The sequence below is a fragment of the Beta vulgaris genome, chromosome 1 (assembly GCF_026745355.1).
Source record: "Beta vulgaris subsp. vulgaris cultivar EL10 chromosome 1, EL10.2, whole genome shotgun sequence".
Taxonomy (NCBI): Eukaryota; Viridiplantae; Streptophyta; class Magnoliopsida; order Caryophyllales; family Amaranthaceae; genus Beta; species Beta vulgaris.
Genome location: NC_079202.1, coordinates 40314416 through 40338544, shown reverse-complemented (window position 1 = coordinate 40338544; position 24129 = coordinate 40314416). Strand labels below are relative to the sequence as shown.

General features: G+C 35.1%; 1 protein-coding gene and 1 non-coding gene across 2 annotated transcripts; both read right to left on the bottom strand.

Annotated features, from left to right (window-relative positions):
- Positions 1 to 21325: 21325 nt before the first annotated feature.
- On the bottom strand, positions 21326 to 22037 carry LOC125491621 (photosystem I P700 chlorophyll a apoprotein A2-like). The gene has a single exon (XM_048633672.2). It carries the CDS (start codon positions 22004 to 22006, stop codon positions 21347 to 21349), a length of 660 nt encoding a protein of 219 aa, XP_048489629.1. The 5' UTR covers positions 22007 to 22037; the 3' UTR covers positions 21326 to 21346.
- A 526-nt stretch (positions 22038 to 22563) lies between these two features.
- On the bottom strand, positions 22564 to 22650 carry TRNAS-GGA (transfer RNA serine (anticodon GGA)). The gene has a single exon. It is a non-coding gene; the product is annotated as a tRNA-Ser (tRNA).
- Between the last annotated feature and the right edge of the window lie 1479 nt (positions 22651 to 24129).

Sequence of the window (24129 nt, the reverse complement as noted above, 5' to 3'; positions counted from 1 at the left end):
AATGCCAATGCTGTTTATATAGGGACAAATGAGAGAAAGAAGAGAGATAGTGGGTTTTAACTGTATAAGTGGATTTAGGTGGTGAAAACTAAAAAGGTTTTTTTTTTTACCGTGGTAAAAAGTTGTCCTTATCAGTTGCTGTCTCAGTTTTTTTTTTTTTTTTTTTTTTTTTTGATTCGCGGTGTTGACTGTAAAAATGTGGACTGTGGAGTCTGATTATGTCATAATTCATATGCAGTCATGCAGATATGCTCTGGTGTTTTATGGCTTATTGTTCGAATTATCAAAATAGTTGGGCTATATTAACAGAAGAATTGGGATAAGGTAGAAATAAATGATGGAGGATATAGATGGCAATGGGATGCAATCTTTCATCTTTGGATGAAATGTGATGCCAATTTGCTAAGTCTAATTGGGCAGAATTTTTGGTGCATGGTTTGCTATTTCATTTGTTATTTTTGGTGTAATTTTTGAAGGGTTATTGTATCGAAGCAAATTATAAAAAGTTATTGATTTAATATGTATAAATTGATAATAATTAGGCAAAAATCCGTCTTATTGATTGATATGGTCTCACCCGAATCTCTTTGTATATGAGTGCCTTGACTTTATTCATTCTCCACTCTATTATCACGGACTTTATCCGTTCAGTAACTCAGTGCTTCTTCGTATTGACTCCCCTATGATTAGAATTCATTTGGATTAGTCAGGCTAAATATGCTTTTGTCTTAAAATATTTTTTTGTTTGGACAATATATTTAAAGGTAATACTAATATACATAATTGCAATAATTTATTTTGTTCTTTGAATGCAAAAGCTAGAGAGAATTTAGGGACTCAAAGCTGAGCCAAATCTCGAACTTGCTCGTTCATAAATTTTCAAGTTCTACTTATATATAAACTCAACCCGAGTTTGGAAATTTGTTATAATACGGATATAAATGTTTTTTTACTTCATTTGAGCTTCTCAAAAATATTATGAACGTTTTAACTATTATTAACTTCTCAATAATACGTTAAAATAGGTTTAAAAGATTTCAAGCATAAACTCGAGTTTATCAAGTCTAACTTAGTGGCCCTCATAGATTTCAACCTAAACTTAAATAGTTTAATACCCATCTAGACTCATTCACCCTTAACATTAATATTTTGTTTTGAAATTAATCAGAGAGGGTAAGATAGAAGAGGGTAGAGGTGTCAATCTGGGTCACTGGCTGGGTTTGGGTTGACCTAAGCTGGGTCAGAATGATTTGGGTCGGAATAATCTGGGTGAGAGTGTGTCACGGGTCGGAACTGTGTGGGTCGGGTGAACTTGGGTGTTCAACTGGGTGAGGGGCCCTTGGAGGTTTTGAGAAAGAGTAAATTCAACCATTGAGATTTTGAAATCCATGTGCTTGGTCTCTTGATGTTTATTGGTCAAAAAAATATGTCAAGGATCATGGTTTGAGACCATTGATTAGCTAATATTCAATCTGAGCACTTGATCCTTCATTTCTTTAATCTCTAAAATAAGAAATCTAAAAATTTAAAATGAACTCACTAAAATCTTAGCCACTCAATGATTCAATCTCAAAATTCAACGATTGATATTAGACCTAAATGTAACCCTAAACCTCCTCCCTAATCCCTACTATATAAACCTTTTTTTAACCTCACCCCTCATTTTTTCGCCTCATTTTCTCTCTCATTCCGGCATTCCCTCTCAATCTCTCATTCTCTCCCTTGCAAACCCTAAAAAAACCCTAAAAATTCTTCGCCTCTTGCAGATTTCTTCGCCTCTTTTTTTTACCAGTCTCTCTTACTCTCTCATTTTCTCTCTCTCTATCTTATTTTCTTCGCATCTTTCATATTTTTCTTTCACATTTCTCATTTCTCTTAATTACGGTTTACGAGTTTGTGTTCTCTCGGTTTCTTTTCTGGGTTTTGGACTTTTGGTGAAGAAGTGAAGATCGTCGAAAAAAAAGAAGCAAAAAAGAAGAAAAACGAAGCAAAAAAAAAAAGCAAATTCAATATTTAAAAAACAGTATGTCACAACCACCAGGTAAGTTCGTTTTTTTTAGAATTATGTAGATCTGCTTGCATGTGAATGTGGGATTATGTGCTGGTCCAGTTTGCAGATCTGCTGGAATATTATGTATTTTTTTTTTACTGTTTTTCTGTCATATGTGATTGTGAGATCTAGAATTTTTTAGGATTTCTAATTTTAATATATATTTGTAAGTTTATTTTCGATCTTAAGACTGATTTTAAATCAATTATGTGTGGATACTTGATTGTGTTCGTTATTATTATCTTAAATCAATTATGTGTTGATACTTGATAGTTGATACTTGACTTGTATATAATTATATTGTATTAATTATATTACTTTTTGACTTTTTGTCATGTATATTAAATTCTTGACTTGAATTGTTTAGGGTTTCTGACTTGTTTACATGTTTGTGATTTCTGTTTGTGATTTTTTGTCATTTATATTACATGTTTGTGATTTTTGTTTACTGTTTAAGAGTCCAAGTACTTAGGTTTGCCTTTTGGTTAGGGTTTGCTTTGTTTAGGGTTCGTGTTTTTCGGGTTCGTATTTTCGTGTTTATTGATTTGGGTTTGTGTTTTGGGCTATTATTTTAAGGGCTAAACAGTTTCGGGTATGTTTTGTTTAGGCCTTAGTCGGGTTTTGTTTTCTGGATTTGTGTTTTGGGCTTGTGTTTTGGGCTTATGTTTTGGGTTTGAGTTTCGAGTTTGAGTTTAGGGTTCGTGCTTAGGTTTTGTGTTTTTGGGTTTTGTGTTTAAAAGTTACTGTTTAGGGTTAGTGTTGGGGGCTAAATCCTAAACCCTAAACCCTAACTCTAAACCCTAACCCTAACTCTAAACCCTAAGCCCTAACTCTAAACCCTAACCCTAACCCTAACCCTAACTCTAAACCCTAACCCTAATCCTAACCCTAACTTTAAACCCTAACCCTAACCCTAACTCTAAACCTAATCGTAAACCGAAACCTTAATCCCGACCCCGACCCTTAAACCTGACCTTGACCCTTAAACCCGACCTTGACCCTTAAACCTAACCTAACCCTAAACATGACCTAACCCTAACCCTAGATGCCTAGACTCTGCCTTGGTCAAACTGTAAATGTGTTTAATTTATTTTTCAGTTCATCCATTGACATTGGACTCCATTATTAGGTCCAAATCACTTTCTGTTGAGGAGGAAGCCATTTCTGCCCAAACCCATGACCCTGTCCTATTTGGGAGGCGTACAACCAAGGTTTGGCAGCACTTTACCTTATTTAAAACCGAAGATGGTAAGATTTTTTCTACATGTAACCATTGTAATGTTAAGACCTATCGTGCTGAGGGAACACAAGATACTAATAACCAAAATAAACACTTAGAGAAGCGTGAAGCTTACTTAAAAGTAAAATTTGCTCAACCTGGGGGCATTATTATGATCAAAAAACTTTTTGTCGTATGTCTGCCGAGGCTATTATGTGTCATGGATATCCATTGTTGATTGTTGAGCATTCTAAGCGTAGAGAATTACTTTCTTACTTGAATTCTAATGTGAAGCATATTTCTAGGAATACTATGCTTAAGCATTACACTAATCAGTTTGCTTCTCTTAAAGCTCAATTAAAGATAATAACTATAGGTAATTTAGAAGGAAAAGTGTGTTGTACTTGTGATTTGTGCATGTGGTCGGTCTTCACTGAATAATATTACTTTTACTGTTTTGACCACTGATTATGTTGATAACTCTTGGGTGCTGCATTCTAAAATTCTTGTTTTTGGAGATTTTCCTGGGTCCCACACTGGGAAGGAGTTGGGTAAGTTTACTCTTGATTTGTTTGATGAGTGGAATATTAGATATAAAGTGTTTTCTTTGACTTGTGATAATGCTACTGCCAATGATGTTATGATTCAAGAGATGGTTAGGGACTTGAATAGAACTTATTTGTTGCCTTTTTCTGGTAAGTTTTTTCATATTAGATGTTCTGCCCATATATTGAATCTGATTGTCCAAGCTGGTTTTAAGTTTATGGATAAAACTGTTTTGAAGTTGCAACAAGTTGTTTCATATGTTTCTTGTTCATACACTAGGAAAGAGAGGTTGATGATCGTGTTAAGTATGTGAATACTGGTTTTTCTGGTTCATTGAATGATGATGTTCGTACTCGTTGGAATTCTACTTTTCTTATGCTCCGTAGGTGTTTAGAAGCTAGGGAGGCTGTAGATAGGTATTGTTTACTTGAGCATGGTTTGGATGTTTCTCTAACTGATTCTGAATGGGAAACTAAACCAAAATGTTTTTGATTTTCTTGAACCTTTTTATGATATCACTTGTCTTTTTTCTGGTTCTGATTACCCCACCGTTAACGTATATGTTGAGAACATTGTTTTGATTGAAAGTCTTTCGTTTTATGCTAAAGAAAACCCGACTGATTCCATTCGTCTTATGGCTGCTCCTATGTATGCAAAATTTAATAAGTATTGGGATAATTATTCTCTGATTCTTACTATTGCTATCATGCTTGATCCCTGTTACAAAAAAAACTTTGTTCATGAGTTGTATGCTACTGTTTATTTGCCCCAAGATCTTAATAATAATGTTAAAGAGGATGTTGATGTCTTTACTGAGTTGTATATGCACTATGCTACTGTTTATTCTCCCCACAACTCCAATCCTTTTCCACAGCATCTTCTATGACTACTGGTTATGAGTCCTCTACTCCAAGTTTTGCAAGGACGCTTGCCCGTCCATTTAAGAAGGCCAGCCTTAGAAAGGTTGGCTATTATGTGTAACATTTTATTCATTTGATTACTTAAATTAAGTTAGTGATTGTTATTTGGTAATAATTTAGTGATGATACTATTTGATTTTCTGCTTTTTAGAGTTTTGGTGCCAATGTTGCTGCTAGTAGGGGTGTTGAATATGACATGGAATCATATTTCAATGTCCCTCATGCTCCTGCTGACCAAGATGACCACTTTGATGTTTGGCCTATTGGAAAACTCATGCGGACGTTTATCCTATTTTATCTCGGATGGCTAGAGATGTGTTAGCTATCCCCATTACATCTATGGCTTCGGAGTCCTCATTTAGTATGGGGGCAGAATTTTAACAAAGTATCGCACGCGTTTGTTGCCCAAAAATGTTAAGGCTCCTGTGACTTGTCAAAATTGGATATTTGGTTATTCTAAGGTTGAGGATGAGGAGTCTCTTGAAGTTGTTAAGGATATCGATCCTACTGATATTGATTATGATTCAATTCCTTAAACCATGTTGCTGTTGTTGTTCTGGAGTATTAAAAATGGTTGATGGATGTGTTCTGGGTTTGTGTTTGTTTCTATTACTGTTTGTTTCTTGGTTGGTTGTGTTCTGGAGTTTGTTTGTGTATGAGGTTTGTTTGTGATTGGGGTTTGTTTGTGTTCTAGCACTAGTGGAAAAATAAGGAAGGGCTGCGCTAAAAAAGGCCCTTAGGGCTGCGCTTTTTGACAGCAACCCTTTCAATAGCAGCCCTTCACTTTTTAAGTAGGGATGCGCTTTTCAAGCGCATCCCTTCACAACGAAGGGCTGCGCTTTTTAGGTAAAAGCGCAACCCTTCCTTCCAAAACAAAAATAATTTTTTTTTTTGACATTTTTTTACTCATATATTAATCTCACATTTTCTGAATTTTAACATTTTGCATTAAACTTTAAAGTAACCATCCAAATCCAAAAGGGAATAGGAAATATGGTCAGGAAAACTAAAACTAAAACAGGAAATCAAAAAATGTTATCACATAGAGAATTCTACAATGCAACTAAACCCAAAACAAACAAAAAAAAAAGAACGAAATGAAAATGAAAAAAAAAGGAAAAAAAACTAAAATACAGAAGAGAAAAAATTATAGATCTGAAAATACAAGAACATTCATCAAAACAAAGATTAAGAAATTATAGATCTGAAAATCAAAAATGCCTCCAAACATTGACCTAATAATGTTTAAATACGTAAAACAAAACCCTAATACATAATTAAGGAAATAATAAAATTCGGAAATACTTAAAATGCCTATTTCGAGCCTTAAACAAACTTGGATGGCTCGTTGGCCCGTTCCGCTTCCGAAAAGGTATCACAATAGGCAATCGGACTCCGTCGGTCCGATTAGTGCAAATCATTTCAGGCCTTTTGAGAGAGAAGAGAGGATGAGAGAGGAGGAAAAGGAAGGGAGGAGGGACGTGAGAGAGGAAAGAGAAGGAGGAAAGAGGAGGGATGTGAGAGAGGAGAGAGAATGAGGGATAATATTGAAGGCCGCTTAATATTTGAAGCCCGGAATTATTATTTCAAATTTTTTTTAAGAAGGGCTGCACTTGTTATAAAAACGCAGCCCTACATAACAGAAGGGCTGCGCCTTTGAAGAAAAGTGCAACCCTTCACTTAGTAGGGTTGTGCTTGTAGAAAAAGCGCAGCCCTTCTGAATGTAAAAAGGGCTCCGCTTTTTCTACAAGCGCAACCCTACTAAGTGAAGGGTTGCGCTTTTCTTCAAAGGCGCAACCCTTCTGTTATGTAGGGCTGCGCTTTTGAAGAAAAGCGTAGCCCTTTACTAGTAGGGTTGCGCTTGTTGAAAAAGCGCAACCCTTTCTTTTTTTTCCCCTAGTGTGGGTTGGGGTTGATATGTTGTGGGTTTGTGTTTTGAGTTATTTGTTTAGGGTTCATTGTTTAGGATTCATCCTATATAAGGGTTTAACCCTAAACCCTAAATGATAGCCCAAAACCCTTACCCTAGACCTAAACCCTAACCCTAGACCCACATTTTAGACCCACATCCTAGCCCAAACCCTTAAATTACAAATCCTAAAAATAATTTTTGGGTTTGGTTTAGTTGTTCTATGTCCTTTTGCTTAATAAAGTAACGTCCCTTGCGCAAAGATCATTGGGGTTTGACTTGTTAGCGACTGTTTTTGGCTAAATTTTACTTCACACACATAGTGTCACGATGCATCTCTACATTTCTTTTGTTGGCTTGATTGAACATGATACGTACTTGATTGGTAAGATTGGCGTTGGTATTGTTGATGCTTATGTCACTTTTGCTGGATTTCTTGTGTTGTTAAGTTGTGTTGTCAATTGGAGTCGAGTGCTCGATGATGAGGTGGAATTTTTACTTAAGAGCTGTAGTTGTTCTCTCTCTTGTCTTCCACCTTTGCCCCCGACTAAATTGATTTAATTATGTTTTGTAATGATGAGATTTGGTCGGGAGTAGATGCTGGAAGAAAAGGGTGGGATGGCTAATTGTGGTTGTTTAGTTTGGTTTATAAAACGTCCCTTGTGCAAAAGATGATTTGTTGTTTGCGACTTTTTTGGCTAGATTTTACTTTACACACATGTTTTGCCCTAAGTGTCATGATGTGGAGCTACCTTTCTTTTGTCTTTATTGGAGTATTTGACATAATATGCACTTCATTGGTCAAATTGGTTTTGGTATTGTTAAAAAGACAAAGAATTATAGATTCTCGTGTCACTTTTGCTGACTTTCTTGTGTTGTGAAGTTGTGTTATCAAGTACAATCGAGTGCTCGATGATGAGGTTAGCTTGTGAACTTGAGAGCCATTACTTATTTTTAAATAAAATTTATTTTTGGCACTTAAATACTTTATGTTTTATTTTTGGGAGTTCTTTCTTTTGTTGTTTTCTACCATTTGTCCGTATTTATAGATTGTTTTAGTTAAATTATTCTTTGGTTGCCTTATTTCATTCAAAAATCTTTCTTTGGTTTTTAATTAGTATTTCCTTTTATTTAGAATCTTTTGAGTTGATAATTTCAGGTTCATCAATTGCGAAAATGGATAAAGGCAAAGGTAAGGTGATTTATGAGAGAGTGGGTTGCAGGGGATCTCTAAGATGTAGAGGACTTGGTGTTAAAATCCTTGACAAAGCTAGTGAAGCGGGGGTAAAAATAAGGAAAATGTGTTTACAAAGGTGATTGCGTGTGGGTTAGAGGCTGGTGGTGGTGGGTTAGAGGCTGCTGGTGGTGTGTTAAAGGCTACTGGTGCTGGTGAAATGACTGGTGGTGGTGTTGTTCACATGGTTCAACTCGTGATACATAAGGAGATTTTTGTGGAGGGTGAGGATGGGGCTTTCACTCGTTTAATGGTTGAATAAGAATGAGATTACACTCTCATTGATGATGGCCATGAGATACCCATGAGCCCTTGCGTCAGTGGGGGGAGTTGGACCCCGAAAATCACTGTTTTCTGATCGTCCGAGGAGGATATTAGTTGCTGCCTTGCTGGTTGTGATGTAATTTTTTTGGTGTAGTTTTTTGCTACCTTGCCGGGCCATGTAAATTGTAATCCGTAGACTTATGAAATTATTTGTTTATTCTAGTAATGATTAATCTAATTGTCTAAGTATTAAGTAATGGTTTGACTTTTTATTTAGATTTGTAATGAATGTCGCAAACGTGGAAAGTGGAATGAAACAAAAAATTTTAGTATTTCTTTTGTCCAATTCTGTTTTTATTTTATTTTCGTTTGTCCAATACTCCAATTCTGATATCAAGAAAAGGGTTCTATGTGCTCCGATTCATTATTTATTGGAATTTTGATTCAAAAGCACTACCAAAGTGTTTCAAAGAAGAGTTATCTTGACGTAGGTCTTCCTTTGGCCTATATCAATTTTTTTAGGGTTTTTTGTCCAATATATATTTTATTTATGTTGTCTAAACTCTAAGTAATTAAGCAAGGAGTGTGGATATTTGGAGGGATAAAATAAAAAGAGTACATTTCCAATACTTATTAAGTATTTAAGTTATTACATATTAAATATTTCTTTAATATACGTTAAAACTTATTTTTTTCGCAAATGCTTTTAACTTTTTATGTCATATATACCAAAACAGCAAACCTTAATAATACCACTTGGTTTACAGTTAAAATACCGTACAATGGACAACTTAACAAAAAACAACCGCATGTGGGTTGAATTTTGGGGGTTTCAAATTTAAATGAGATGATTACAAATGATAGAGATCTTAATTATGTATTTATGTCTTGATAATAATACAATTACTTTGACCAAACAAAGTTACAAAATATTTTCTGTTAAAAAAATATATAAATTGACCAAGAAAATGTACTCATTTAATCATTGCCGGGTTGTATTGGGTCAGAATGGTGTTGGGTTGGGTTTAGTTGGGTCGGGTGTAGTTGGGTCGGGTGGTAACTGGGTTGGGTCAAAATTGGGTTGGGTCATAACTGGGTGGGGTCACAACTGGGTCGGTGATAGTTGGCTTATGTCACAATTGGGTCGGCTTAGAGGTGTCAATCTGGGTCACTGGCTGGGTTTGGGTTGACCCAAGCTGGGTCGGAATGATTTGGGTCGGAATAATCTAGGTGAGAATGTGTCATGGGTCGGAACTGGGTGGGTCGGGTGAACTTGGCTCGGGTTCAACTGGGTGAGGGGAACTCAGAACTGGGTCGGAACTGGGTCGGCTGAGACTGGGTCGGCCGGTATCTGGGTTGGGTGAATTTGGGTCGGAATAGAATAAGGTGAAGTCGGCCCAAATCAGCTTTCGGAATAACTTGGGTCGGAAGAAATCGACTTTCGGAATGACTTGGGTCGGAAGAATTCGGCTTTCGGATTACTTGGGTCGGAAGAAATCGGCTTTCGGAATGACTTAGGTCGGAAGAAATCGGCTTTCAGATTACTTGGGTCGGAAGAAATCGATATCGGAATAACTTTGGTCGGAATAAATCGGCTTCGGAATGACTTGGGTCGAAATAAATTGGCTTTCGGAATTACTTGGGTCGGAAGAAATCGATATCGGAATGAATTGGATCGGAATAAATCGACTTTCGGAATTACTTGAGTATTCAAGAAATCGACTATTGTAATGCCTTGGGTCGGAATAAATCGGCTTTCGGTATGACTTGGGTCGGAATCGATCGGATCTCTATAGGACTTGGTTCTTGGATCAGCTGAAATCTCAAACCGGCGGCGTATTGATTTGGGTCGAGATTGTTATAACTTATACGTGATAAACTTATAACATGTGATATTGTGATATAGATTATAGTGATATATTATAGTAATCATACTAATATTGTGAATTGTGATTGAGTCATTGTGAATTTGTAATAATACATTTGAATCATTAATAGTTTGATACTTATATTACTAATTTTAAAAGTTACTAAACTAAGACTTATAAGTTATAACTTATATAGTTATATTATTGGGCCATTCCCCATTGGGCATTGGCTATTGCCTATCAGTTATTCACTTATTCTTATTCATGATTGCATAAATATTCAAATAACAAGTAACAACTAACAAGTAACAACCATAAGGGTTAAGCACTTAAGCTGTTAAGGGCTTAAGGCATAACTTCATACTCCATAGTCCATATTGATTATTTATTATAGACTTATAGTGTTAGAGTTCATAGACTATTAAACTTAGTCATTTAGTTAGTTAGTGACTTACTCACTCTCAAGTCTCAATGAGCCACTATATAGCAACAAAAATAGTTATAATTAAAGAATTAGGTAGACATTAAATCATTAATGAAAACATCGTAATTCGTAATTATAAATTGTTCGACTTTCATCGTTCATGGAACAACTGAACAAGTAACAATGATCAACGTTAATCATATCACTTGATCGAATATGAATATCATACATAATCATATCACTACATCAGTAGAGACCAGAACTATGAAAGTAGATCATAGTTAATACCAAAATTATCATATCACTAGAGGATGAAACATTGATCGACTTTCATTAAGTTAAGGTTCACATATATCAAATTATCATAAGATTGATTGTCTTTGATATTAATCAAAACCATCAAAAGATTGAACATCATACAAGATAGGGCTCGACTATCAATGTTATTACACTGTTTTAACAATAATCGAAGCATTATTCGAATAGATTGATAGACTTTCATCGTTGATGTTTCAGTTGTCGATCTTAAAAGATTCTAAGATACTAACTACTAAGATAGTAATATAGGACTTAGGAATCTCGAGTCTATCTGATTATCCGTCTCAATGACTTGCTAAGTTGTTATACGTATCGGCGTATCGATATTATGGTAATTACGACATTATGCTATTATAACTTTGGCTTAACAGTTTCACATTATTCATAATCATCTTTACATGAATCAACTTGTTTAAAATTAAAAATACTAATTAAACTTCTAAACTTTATAATTTTTATTAATTTATAATATCACTAATTACTAAACAAATTTACAAATCCATACTAGAAGTCTAGATTAATTGTCTTACTTGTCTAGATTCTAAAATTATAAATTTAGAAATTAGAAAATAAAATACTTAAACATGTCTAATAAACTGCTTTGTTTTTCGTTGGGAGTTTTTTTTTTGGTACATTGATATATGTTGCATTTCGAGTATAAATTAGTATACAGATCAGTGTATTTCATTGTGGGTATAGATTAGTGCATAAATTAGTCCTAGAAGATGTATACATATACGCTAATTAGTGAATTATAATTATACTTAAAATACTAATAACAATAAATCAATAAGAAAAATCAAATTATAATAAATTAATGATAATAGACTAATTACTAAAATTAGTATGTTGCTAAACCAAGATAACAACTAAAACAATACTATAAGACTATCAATCCATGTACTTTCTCCTTTCCTATTGGACAAAAAATAATAGCATGGATCATGAATTAGAACCATTGATTCAAAAAGGATGAAAATCTAACCATTAATTGAGTTTTGAAACAATAAAAGGGGAAAGTTAGGATCGAATCTCATCCATTGATAATTTTAATCCAATGGATGAGATTAGATTTAGAAACCCTCAAAATTTAGGGTAAAATTTTGTCCAACCCCCATCTTCTCCTCTAAAGTTCTAAATCCACCCGGCCACCCTATCTATCTCATCATTCTTCTTTCTTCCTCATATGAATTATAATGATAGGATATCTCACACCACTTTATTTCCTCCCAAATATAAATAGCCACAAAATTCGATTTCTAGAAATTATTGGTTGGCAACTTCTCACTTTTCTTTCTCCTTTCCTCCCATTCTCTTTCTCATCTTGATTTTCGAAAATTGAATTTCCAATAATCTGATTTCGAAACTGAGTATGTGAATGTAGAAATTTTCTTTTTCATAATTTGGATACTGAAACTTGATTTTCGTATGTACTTTTTTTATATTTTTGAATCCACAAATTATAATTCGTATGTTTTTTTTGTGGAGTGGCGTATGTTTTTTTAATTTATTTTGGATTATACCTGTATTTTGCATTAAGAATATTTTGTTTAGGTTCAGGTTTTCAAAATTTTGTATAATTTAGCTGTTATTTGTCACGTGTGCGAGCTTGTGGTGAAGTAGCTTACTTATTTTTTTTTCCTATCTTGATGTCTTAATTATATATTTAATGGTTTGTTCTCTCTCTATATATAATATGTTAAAATTATGTTTCTAATTAATTTTAGGTTTTCAAAAAGTTCCCAAAACTAATGATATTATTTGCAGGGGGAACTTCAGGGTTTGTCATCATCAAAAAGGGGGAATTTGTTATGTTCCCTATTTTGAGTTTGAATGATGACAAACCACATTGAACTATTATATTGTAGCATGTTTCTGTTTACATGTGTAGGTGCCAAAGTACGAGTTCAATGGATAGAAAGACGAAGCTAGTGAAGCCAAGTCTTGAAGAATTGCATGAAGACCAAGATCAAGTTGTAGCTTTTAGGTCTTAGATGCAGTGTAAGTGGTATAAAGGTTTTAATGCACTATAAAGGTTTGAATCTAGAGAGATGAGGTAGTTGTGGATGACAAGAAACATCGGATACTTGCCATACACTACTACAAGTAAAACTTGGTTGATTGGAACAATCTGGGAACAGATCTGAACCAGTCCTCTAAGATTTACTTCATGCATTCGTATTTTAGGAAAGTTCTCTTTCCGCGTAAAATTGATTTTCAAAATACACGGATACATGGTTTGATATGTGAGCAAGATTTCTTAAATATGGTAAGTGTGTTATATGATATTATACTGAGTATATTTTCCTTGGAATTATTTTCATACTTCCGATGAAAGTATACTCACATAATATCATGTAATATTTACTTACCAAAGGCTTATTTAAGGTGTTTTGCTAACGTACAAACATTAAGCTTTTGCACGAGTTTTTCGAGTAATTTTTGAAGCAAAAGTATTCTCTCTCTCAAATATTCAAACCTCAGCATCAACCCTAATACCACACAGATCTTAAACGACTCTCATTCTAAGCATACTAGGCTGTTTTGCTCGTGAGAGAAAAACTTGTTGTATTTGAGCATCCTGTGAGTTCAGGTTGCTAGGGAAGTTGATCAGGGATCAATTTCATTTGAACCATCATAGTTGTGGTTGAGTCGAACTTCCATATGGAAGTTGGGGAATCAACTTGTGCATAGGTGCATAAGTGATCGAGTGTAATTCTTTTGTTATTCTGAGTTGATTAATAAAAGATGAGTGAGTGAGGACGTAGACTTATTAGAAGTCGAACCTCATTAAATCCTGGTGTTGTTTATTCATTGCTTTTATTTCCGCTGCTAGAGAACTGTTCTTTTACTGTTCTTACTATTATCGAAAAAAATTACAACATTCAGACAAACACTCAATTCACCCCCCCTCTTGAGTGTCTCTTGCATTTACACATACTTTTTACAAAATTAGTTCCAACAAGTTAATAACCTGCTACAACACGTAAAAGCATTTTTTTTTCGCCATTACCTATTCAATACTACCCACCAACCAGCACATCATTCCACCACACAGCAGCACCATTACAGGGCCGTTCCTGAATATTATGAGCCCGAGGCAAAAATTAAGATAGTTTATCACTTTAGAAGTATCCATTATTATCACTTTAGAGGCTAAAAAATTAGTACATATAATACCATAATGCAACCATATATATTAAAGTTGGTAAACACAGAAAATTGAGAACATAAAATACTTTATATTAGACTTTGAGTTGTGTATAATGTATTTTAATAGGAAAAATTGATACGAACAGTCCTAACTACGGGTGTTCTGCCATTTTTAGTCCCAACTAAAAATTATTTATGAGCGATCCCAACTATATATCATTTTTGCCGAAATTGGTCCCAGCAGGTTACTGACATGCTACAACAGGTAAAACGATTTTTTTTCCACCACAACTTATTTCGTCTTCCTCCTCTTTCTCTCTCCTCCCTCCCTGCCAATTCCTCCTCTTCCCCTCCCTGTCACTAATCCCACACCCGAATCCCTGTCCTGTTTCTTTATTTATTTTTCTCTCTCTGTTTTTTTCTTGTTTCTTCTCTATTTTCTCTGTTTCTTTGTTCCTTTTGTTGAAATATGAAATCTTAGATGAAAATTACTCACTAAAACTTCGCTGACAAGTGCTTCGCCAGAAACCACCATCAGCGCCACTACCCTCTTTTTCATTTGTGTTGATTTGCGTTGTATGCTTTGCTGTTTCGAACAAATCTGGGATTTTTTTTAGTGAATGACCTAGAGATATCCAGAGGGATGAGAACAACTAGAGATATATAAAAGATATTATCCTTATAGTGAATGACCACAATTACAAGGCATAAAATATGGTGGGCAATGATTTCTTGTTTTCACTTTTAATAATTGTTGTCTCTAGTGTTTAAGTCTATGTAGAAAGATTGATTTATCAACAAAATACACACTAATTACCTATCATACTTGCAGGGGGGTGGCAGGGGAAGGGGAATGAGATTTCGGGGGGTGGCTGGGGAGGGGGTGGGAGGGGTAGTAGGGGAGGAAGAAGATAGGAAAGAGAAAAAGGAAGAAAGATTAAAAAAAATAACCTGTTAAACAGGTAATAAGTCACCTGGGACCAATTTTGGCAAAAATGATATATAGTTGGGACTGCTCAGAAATAATCTTTAGGTGGGACTGTAAATGGCGGAACGCCCAAAGTTGGGTCCGTTCCTATCAATTTTCCCATTTTAATATTGGCACTATTTAATTACAATACGTATGAAGGTTTACAAGATACAAATCATACTCCTTTTTGTTTAAAAAATATATATTACGTACAATATTTTTTGGAGGTTGTGGATGGTAAATTGAAAGTTAAAGATTGTAAAATAGCGTGGTGGTTTGTACCTTCGAGTCAGTTTTATTTTAATAGGATTGTAAAACCTAGTCAAGCTCATGTTAGTGTTCGTTTCGTCCTAATTTGGATATATTCTATAGATTGTACTTCCTTTTTAATTAATATGAACTTTTCGCAATGTAAAAAAAAGTTAAAAATTGGAAAATATAAATTTGGTAGTCAATAGAAGATGGCAAGAGAAAAATGGGTTAAAAATAAAAAACAAAAAGCAAATTCGATCCAAGACTCCAAGTCATTGTCAAAAGTATAGCAAGGGATTCGAACCACGATTCTCATTCCCACAAACAACTAAGGACTAAACATCTACCCAACACACTTCTTTTATTACTATAATGAAAATATCAAATCTAATTAATCTTGATTTTTATGGGTCCTGGGCGGGGGCCCCGCCGGCTGGCCCAGGGCCGGCCCTGCATGATTAGAACTACTAAAACCACCCCCATTTACAAAAATGGTCCTTCAATGGGTCAACCCTTCACCTTCTCTTAGCTTCTCCATGCCACTCATCATCTTCTTTGTCCCTTGACATCTGCAACCCAACCATTGCAATCCCGCGATATTCACAATTGTCATGATAAGTACGAGAATCACATGATCTCTCAATAGCAACGTAATATGAAAGCATTGAACTCACACAACCCGACAGTAGTAACAACGAGTCACAGTAGTATAGTACCACAATACAACTAAATACCCATTCGAACCATCACTCCAGGCTCGCTATTGCCTACCCCAACTCTCCAACAAATTACAGGAGAGTTAATTATTTCTTCAAACAAGAAAGACAAGATATTCACTGTCTTTTATATACATCCAAAAATAAATTAGAACCAACATTTCATTCTTCATAAGTAAATATGGAGTTGCAGCCAATTTCTAATTGATTACACTATATTATTATGCTTAAAATACAAACAAAATCTAAACGAGCTAATCATAATTAACACAATAGAATAATAAGCAAAATTTCTCAAAAATAAGGAAAAAAACAATCAAGAAGATGTTAATCACAAACCTAATCATAAGTCATTTGATCCTAACACATCATATTCACTCTAATCCCTAAACTCAATTTTTCCTACAATTATTAAACAACTAAAAATTCCAAACCTAAAATTTATGATCTTATAATCAACCACTAAACCTACATGCTTTCAACAAATTCTTATAATCAGTTGGAGTTTATGATTTGGTTATTATTGTTAGTTAGGTTGTTAAGAGTTTAGTAGTATTGTTAGTTAGTTTATTAGATGTAATTCTAACATAGTTTGGTTACCTAGTGTAATTAGTATAAATAGGTAGGTTGTAATATTCTAATATTTCACTTTTACTTTTACATCAGAATAATATACACTTTCTCTCTCTTGCTCGCTGATATCCCTCTCATCTTCAACTTCAAGCCAAGCCATTTTCATGGCTCCCTTCCATTTCTTTCCTCCTTAAACTGAAACTTTAACATGGCATCAGAGCGGGATTAAGATCCTCACCTTTTTCTTCTTTCTTTTCCCACAAATTCGCATTTTTTATGGTTTGAATTTCAATTTTTATTCTTCTAAAATCATCTTGAAATTCGATGAGTTAGGCTTTCGATTTACCTAATTTCTTATCATTTCATTCATATAGTTCAATCAAAGCTTTGAATTGAACAAGTTATTGCTTCTTGCGTCTTTCCCCAAATTTTAGGGTTCTTTGGTGAATTGCAAATCTGATTGAATCGTCTGATTAGATCAATTAGATTGGCTTCTTGATAATTGAAGACGTAAATACATTTTCCCCAATTCAATTTCTGGATATTCGAGATTCAAGATTCTCCAATTCAAGATTTTCTGCAATTTTTTTTGGGTATTGTGACTCAAGATTTTTTGGGTATAGATGATTTGTGGATTCGTGATCTCACTTGTATTGTGGAGTGTTTTCTGGGCACGCAAATGTTTTAGGCTTTTCTCGCTAAACCTTCTTTCTTCTTGTAAGCATGATTCTGATTTGGGGATTTTTTCAAGTTCGAGTTCATTGGTGGGTTTTGTTACTTGAAGATTCCATGCTAGTCTTCATCAAATCTGGGGTTTGCAAAATCTTTGTGGTTATGATTTCTAGTGATCTTTCTTGATTGGGGAAGATTCAGTGCATTGGTCGACCACTTGTAAGTTTGTTCAAGTTTATTTAGATTCAATTTCTTGTGCAATTGACCTTGATATGATGTCAGTTGAATGGATAATTTGGGCATGAATCGAAATTCTTTTGTTCATCTTGACGATGGTTAATTGTGGTGCTTGTTTGTTCTTGATGTTGTTGTGTCATTCTGCATTGGTTGTTGGTGGTTGAGTTTTCTCACATAGTTATGATGTTTTGTTCTGAACTGATGATGGTTGAATGCTAAATTTGTTGTTGTGATTATGAAGATTGGTTGATGAGATTTTCTGGGTGATCTTTTGATGTCATGCAATTGTTGTTGGGCATTTTGAGGTGTCATTATTTTCAAACGTTGATCGTTGTTCTGAAAACTTCTACACCTTCCACATTTTACTTTATTCCTTTAACTTTGTGGTGAGTTTCCACGTTTTATCGGCTGAATTTCAGCATGAAATATCCCACTTTCAATCCTTAATCTTGTCAATTTTCTTTTCCCATTGATTTTTGTTTTGTAAATAGTAAATGTTTGATAGTTTACTTTCCTCCTTTGTTTACTCTTATTTTCTATCCTTTAAATCAAATTTTGTCCTCGATTTCTTGATTAACATACAATTTTAGTTTGTTATAATCATGTCTTCCATTGATTTTTTTCCTTTTCCCTTCAAATCTTATCAGTTGTGCATGACCGTTTGAGTTCACTTTTATGGCTATGTGAGGTCAGCTTTGTAAGGCCGTTCGAGTCCAGTTTGTGGCTCTTTGAGGCTCTTTTTGTTCAGACCCATAGATGGTCATTTTCATGATCCTTAGAGATTAATTTTTCTACCCATAGAGGCATGTTTTGTGACCCATAGTTGGTTCATTTCGCTCATAGAAGCTTTTTTTAAGACCCATAATTGGTCATTTTACCCATAGTTGGCTTATTTTCTTTACCCATAGTGGCTTGCCGCCCATAGAGGCTTGTTTTGTGACATAGGCTTGTTTTGTGACCCATTAAAGGTCTTTTTGATGATCCATTGTGATCTTATTTTGACCCAATAGATGGTCATTTTCATTCTCATTTCTCATTCTTCTTCTTTACACACATATCCCATCACCTACTTCTCTTCTTAACAAATCCTAAAGTTCATACAAATTCCCGAGGTTAAATTTCCAAAGAATTTGATCGATATCCTATTGTTACACACAATCTTCTTCCATATTCATTTTCTTTCTCATGTCTTCTCATTTCACGTTGGAGTTCAAGAAGCCATGGTGATCCATATGGTTCACAATTTTTTTTCTTTCTCATCCTAAAATTAGAGTTCTTGTGTGTTTTCTGTGTATGGTGGTTGGATCAATTGGTGCATTTGAAGGATCAGAGGTTAGAGTTTTGGTGTGTCAGTTGTGTGTTTGGTCTTTTGTTAATTATTTTTTTTTGCATTTTGGTGTTATTCCACGTGAAAGTTCAATTGGTGCTTGTATGTGAATTCTTTATCACCTCATCAACATTTTGGTGATTACTTATTAGGATAGGACTAGAGTTGCTTGGAGTTGTCAGCATTGTTTTTGTACTTCATGAATCCTTGATTATTGTCAGAAATATTGGACAACATTTGTGGTTCAGCTCTAGAGCAATCAGAAGGTTTACTCTGCAATTTTCTTGTCATTTGTTATTTAGTTCTAGTCATTATAGCATGTTTCAGTAAATATCCAAGCAAGTTTAGTTCTATATTACTCATCACTTCAAATGTGCCATTCCGGGACAAATTGGTGGAAGCAAGTGCCACTTGTGTTGATTAGCAAGTTGCTTTTGGTTTTGGGACAACTGAAGTACTAGTGATTCATGGTAATGTTGAGTTCTAAAGATTATCAGAGATTTTGGCATCTATTTTTAGAAAAGTTTGGTGCACTATGGTATTTTGGGGCATATTCTTTTTTGATGGAATGAGCTTGTTGTGGTGATGAGTTTGGTACATTGACCACACATGTCCTGGCGGTATACTACTGCTTGGTGGTACATGATTAGGCTGAAGTAATATTCATGCAACAAAGATGAACTGCAGGTGATGAACTGCAAGTTCCCAAGTTCACACAAATCCAAGGTTCTTTCTTCAATTGCATACAACAATAACATAATTGGCTATTCACTTTCAAAGTTCAAATTGGAAATACTTGTTCAACCATTGCTAGTTTGAGAAGTGTGTGTGTGTGTGTGTGTGTGTGTGTGTGTGTGTGTGTGTGTGTGTGTGTGTGTGTTTTTTGGAGTTAAGATTTGGTTGTTGTTATTAGTTAGGTTGTTAATAATTTAATAATACTGTTAGTTAGTTTTTAGATGTAATTCTAACATTAGTTTGGTTACGTATTGTAATTAGCATAAATAGGTAGGTTGTCATATTCTAATATTTCACTTTTAATTTTTACATTAGAATAATTTACACATTCTCTCTCTTGCTCGCTGATCTCCCTTTCATCTTCAACTTCGAGCCAAGCCATTTTCATGGTTCCCTTCCATTTCTTTCCTCCTTAAACTGAAATATTAACATAATCAAACCTCAAATTCTATGTAATCAGACGAAAATGCAATGGAAATTTAGAGTATAAGTTGACGAAAAGTAAAAGAAGCAATTAAAATTTGATTATAGCGACGAACTTTCGATGGTTGATTAGGGGTTTTTCCAACGCGATCGCTGAAATCTAAGGGAGATAGATAGCCCATGTTAACAATTTGCCCCTATTAATTTTGTTACAGCATAAATTTGTTGTTAGTCGAGCGAGAGACAAAAGACACGAAATAATCACAGTTAATGATTATATTACACCAAACACGGGTTACAATTTCGTTTAGAAAAACTAACCTGTTAAATAGGTAAGCAGTCAACTGGGACCAATTTTGTAAAAGATGATGTATAGCTGAGTCTACTTAGAAATAATGCTTAGTTGGGACAAAAAATGACGAAACACCCATAGTTAAAATTGTTCCTCTCTGTTTCTATCTAGAAGTTAAGGATGCAAATGTGTGATGAGTAGGAGTAAGCCCCAAGAGCGTTGACCTAAGCTAATTGTTCGTACACCGAAATCCTGCAAAATCAAGTTAGCCTACCCCGGGGGTTGTTCTGGGATCTCCCCTCCGACGATAAAGTCAGTTGATCATCGAGGTAGAGAGAGAAAGTCTACAGTGAGATGCTCGGGTTTGCTAGGTGAGAATTTAATACTTGTTCATTGATGAGGCAACTGGTATTTATAGTGTTTGAAAATCTCTAGCTGGGGAGCATTGATTGTGTGGGCTTTCCTGAGGTTAATGTCATAATCACCTTTTCAATCCTCTAATGGTTTTTTAGCCTTTTGATTAGGTTAACTTAATGGTGGGACCCACCGTTGACACCTGTGCAGAATATTGGGGGAGGGACCCTTCACGCCTTAATTGGGTTGTTGCTTAAATGAGCCCAAACAATTAGCCCTATGCCAGGGTTGGGGGATCATGGAGGTCTGACTGAATGTCACCCATCCGTGGCGGAACACCGATTAACCTAAGTTTCTCCAGCTCGAAGAGTGAATGACTAGATGATCGAGGGGGACCGACCCAGTCGCTCTTGGCTCAGACACGGAGCACCGACCGGATGGGTGGAGGCGCCGACCAGGTCCCCTAAGGGATACTAGAAGCGCCGACAGGGTCACTTCGGCATGCAGAAGAGGAGCCGACCGGGTGACCTAAGTTGCCGACTCGGTCATTTGTGGCTAGGAGGGGAGGTGCCGACTCGGTCATCCTTTTTATGTGGGAGGGTGACTGGTTTATCTCTCCATCGAATCAAATTTGCCAAAGGCGTGCGTTCATGAACCCATGCTAAAGTTTTAATCAACTCCTTCCAATATCCACGCCACGAAATTAAGAACATAAATCCCGTAGCCCAAACAAGATGTCCAAATAAGAACATCCACGCCCAAACCGATAAACTATTCATACCAAATGGATTATATCCATTGATAAGTAGTGAAGAGTTTAACCATAGATAATCTCTTGACCATCCCATCAAATAAGGGGAAGATTCATTAAATTGTGAAACATTACCCTGCTATAATGTGATGTGCTTCCAATGCCAATAAAAGGTAACCCATCCAATGGTATTTAACATCCAGAAAACTGCCAAATAAAATGCGTCCCAAGCCGAAATATCATAAGTACCGCCTCGTCCTGGACCATCGCAAGGAAAACTATAACCGAAATCCTTTTTATCTAGCATTAACTTGGAACCACGTGCATCTAAAGCACCTTTTACTAAGATCAATGTAGTTGTATGTAAACCTAAAGCAATAGCATGATGAACCAAAAAGTCTCCAGGCCCTATTGTTAAAAATAGGGAATTACTATTCTCATTAACAGCATTTAACCTGCCGGGCAACCATATACTTTGACCCGCATTGAATGCCGGGCCACTTGTTGAGGATAAAAGGACATCAAATCCATATGAAGTTTTACCATGAGCCGATTGTATCCATTGAGCAAATATAGGTTCGATCAAAATTTGTTTTTCTGGAGTACCAAAAGCAAGCATGACATCATTATGAACATAAAGACCCAAAGTATGGAACCCTAAAAAGAGGCTGGCCCAACTTAAATGGGATATGATAGCTTCTTTATGGTCTAACATTCTTGCCAATACATTATCTTCATTCTGTTCCGGATTGTAATCTCGAATGAAAAATATAGCTCCATGAGCAAAAGCTCCTGTCATAATGAATCATGCGATGTATTGGTGATGCGTATATAATGCAGCTTGAGTAGTAAAGTCTTGTGCCATGAATGCATAAGCAGGTAAAGAATACATGTGTTGAGCTACCAAGGAAGTTATAACACCCAAACATTTGACTCTTCACCCATTCCCATATAAAGGATTAGTCAATCAAATAATAGATAGTAAGTGGGTTGGTTTGAAAATAAATGAATTGCTAGTGGCAGAATATTATTCTCGTCAGACTTAGCCCTAAATAAAATACAAAGCAAAGAGTTCGGACAATTGGGTCCCTTTCTTTCGCCAAAGTCAAATGAATTAAGGTTTAAAGTCAGAGGTTTGATCCAGATTTTATCCTATATCATGTATCCTAGATTGGTAGAAAGATTTTCACTCCTTGTCCATTCGTTCCAGTATTTTATGTACCGCGGCAATTCGAAATAGAATAAATATATCTCAAAATAAAAGTAGGATCCAAATCTTATGCTCTAATAATAGGATTTTATGTTGTTTGATTTGTTACAGTTAGGAATGTTGGCGAATTAGATTAGGTGAAAGTACGGAAAAAGAGGGATTCGAACCCTCGGTAAACAAAAGCCTACATAGCAGTTCCAATGCTACGCCTTGAACCACTCGACCACCTCTCCTACACAACGATTATGACTCAGAAACCAAAGAAATAGCGAGCCATTACTCTAGTTCATATTTCTATTACTATTCCATTTTTGTTTGGATAGGTACGACTAGGACCAACCCACCAATACTATAACTAATAGTAATAGAATCTTTTTTTTTTTTAAAGATGTACTCGTAGGATTTAATTAAAAACAAATTTTTTCCTTGTGAAAGGATAAAATATATATTGATTCATATTTGGAAAGATAATGTTCCTATCCCTTAATTTGATATTTCGATAAATGATTATTCGATTCTTTTTCCCTTTTCTTTTTAGATCAAAATTTCCTTGATTCTTATGGTTCGATGAAATCGGAATAGCTCCTATACTAGTACATTTCATTTGTATGAATTCGAATGGGATTCCACTATTTCTTATTGATTCTTAAAAAGGAGCAATTTGTTTGGGTATTTGCAATAATTGGGATAAATAACAGTATAAGTAGTAGTAGAAAATTTGGCTCTTTATTGTATTTTTTTGGTTTCTAAATGAATGTGTTTTTATTTTATTTTGTACTGTAGAAATCCTTTGCTTGTGTAATCGTTTTCCCACAAGGGGTAATGAGAAAAATTTTAGAATGGATTGATACCTATGCCTAGATCGCGGATAAATGGAAATTTTATTGATAAGACCTTTTCAATTGTGGCCAATATCTTATTACGAATAATCCCGACAACTTGAGGAGAAAAAGAGGCATTTACTTATTACAGAGATGGTGTGATTTGATTTTTTTATTATTTAGTTTCCTTTTACTGCTCCTAGTTTTATGAGAAAGGCACACGATTCAGGATAGGAAGAAAAAATATTCTTATTCCATTTCCATATTACATATTATATAAATAAGCCTACGCTTGTTGAAGGTGAAGTTTAGAAATAGAACAATTCCTTCTGTCGTGTATCCCCGATTGATGCAACCTCGGATACTATGATTCAGTTATCGATTTTAGTATTGAGCAAAAGGTTACACCTTTGTGTTTTGTATTACAGGTCAATCCTACTTCCTAGTAATATAGTACCAATAGGCGGCATAGGGGAAGAAGCACTACACCTAGCAATCGACAACACGAAAACTTTGTTAAAAATTACTTACCTATTCCCTTTCTTTTATTACCTGGATTGGGACTAGCAAGAATGGTTGGGACAACAAACATCCATCTCATTCATACTTTGGTTACCCGTATAACCATCGAAGACTTTGAAGTGACTATTTCCTGGAAATTAGGAGGCGTTGAGGACAAAGGAATTGTTGGAGTTATCCTTTTTATTTAGTATCAAGACACTTGATTCTAGTGAAATCTCTTGCGCAAGAAGGTTGTCTAGAGATTTTTTGTAAAAACACTAGCCCCGCTCAGTTCATAATGAAAATGTTTTAATCCTTTTTGATTATTCCATGTATTTTTAATTCTCATTATGTATATTTAAGGGAGGAGCCGTATGAGGTGAAAATTTC

Bases quoted from the DNA above. Each gene is read 5' to 3' on its own strand.
- LOC125491621 (XM_048633672.2), bottom strand. From the start codon at position 22,006: ATGACAGGAGCTTTTGCTCATGGAGCTATATTTTTCATTCGAGATTAC.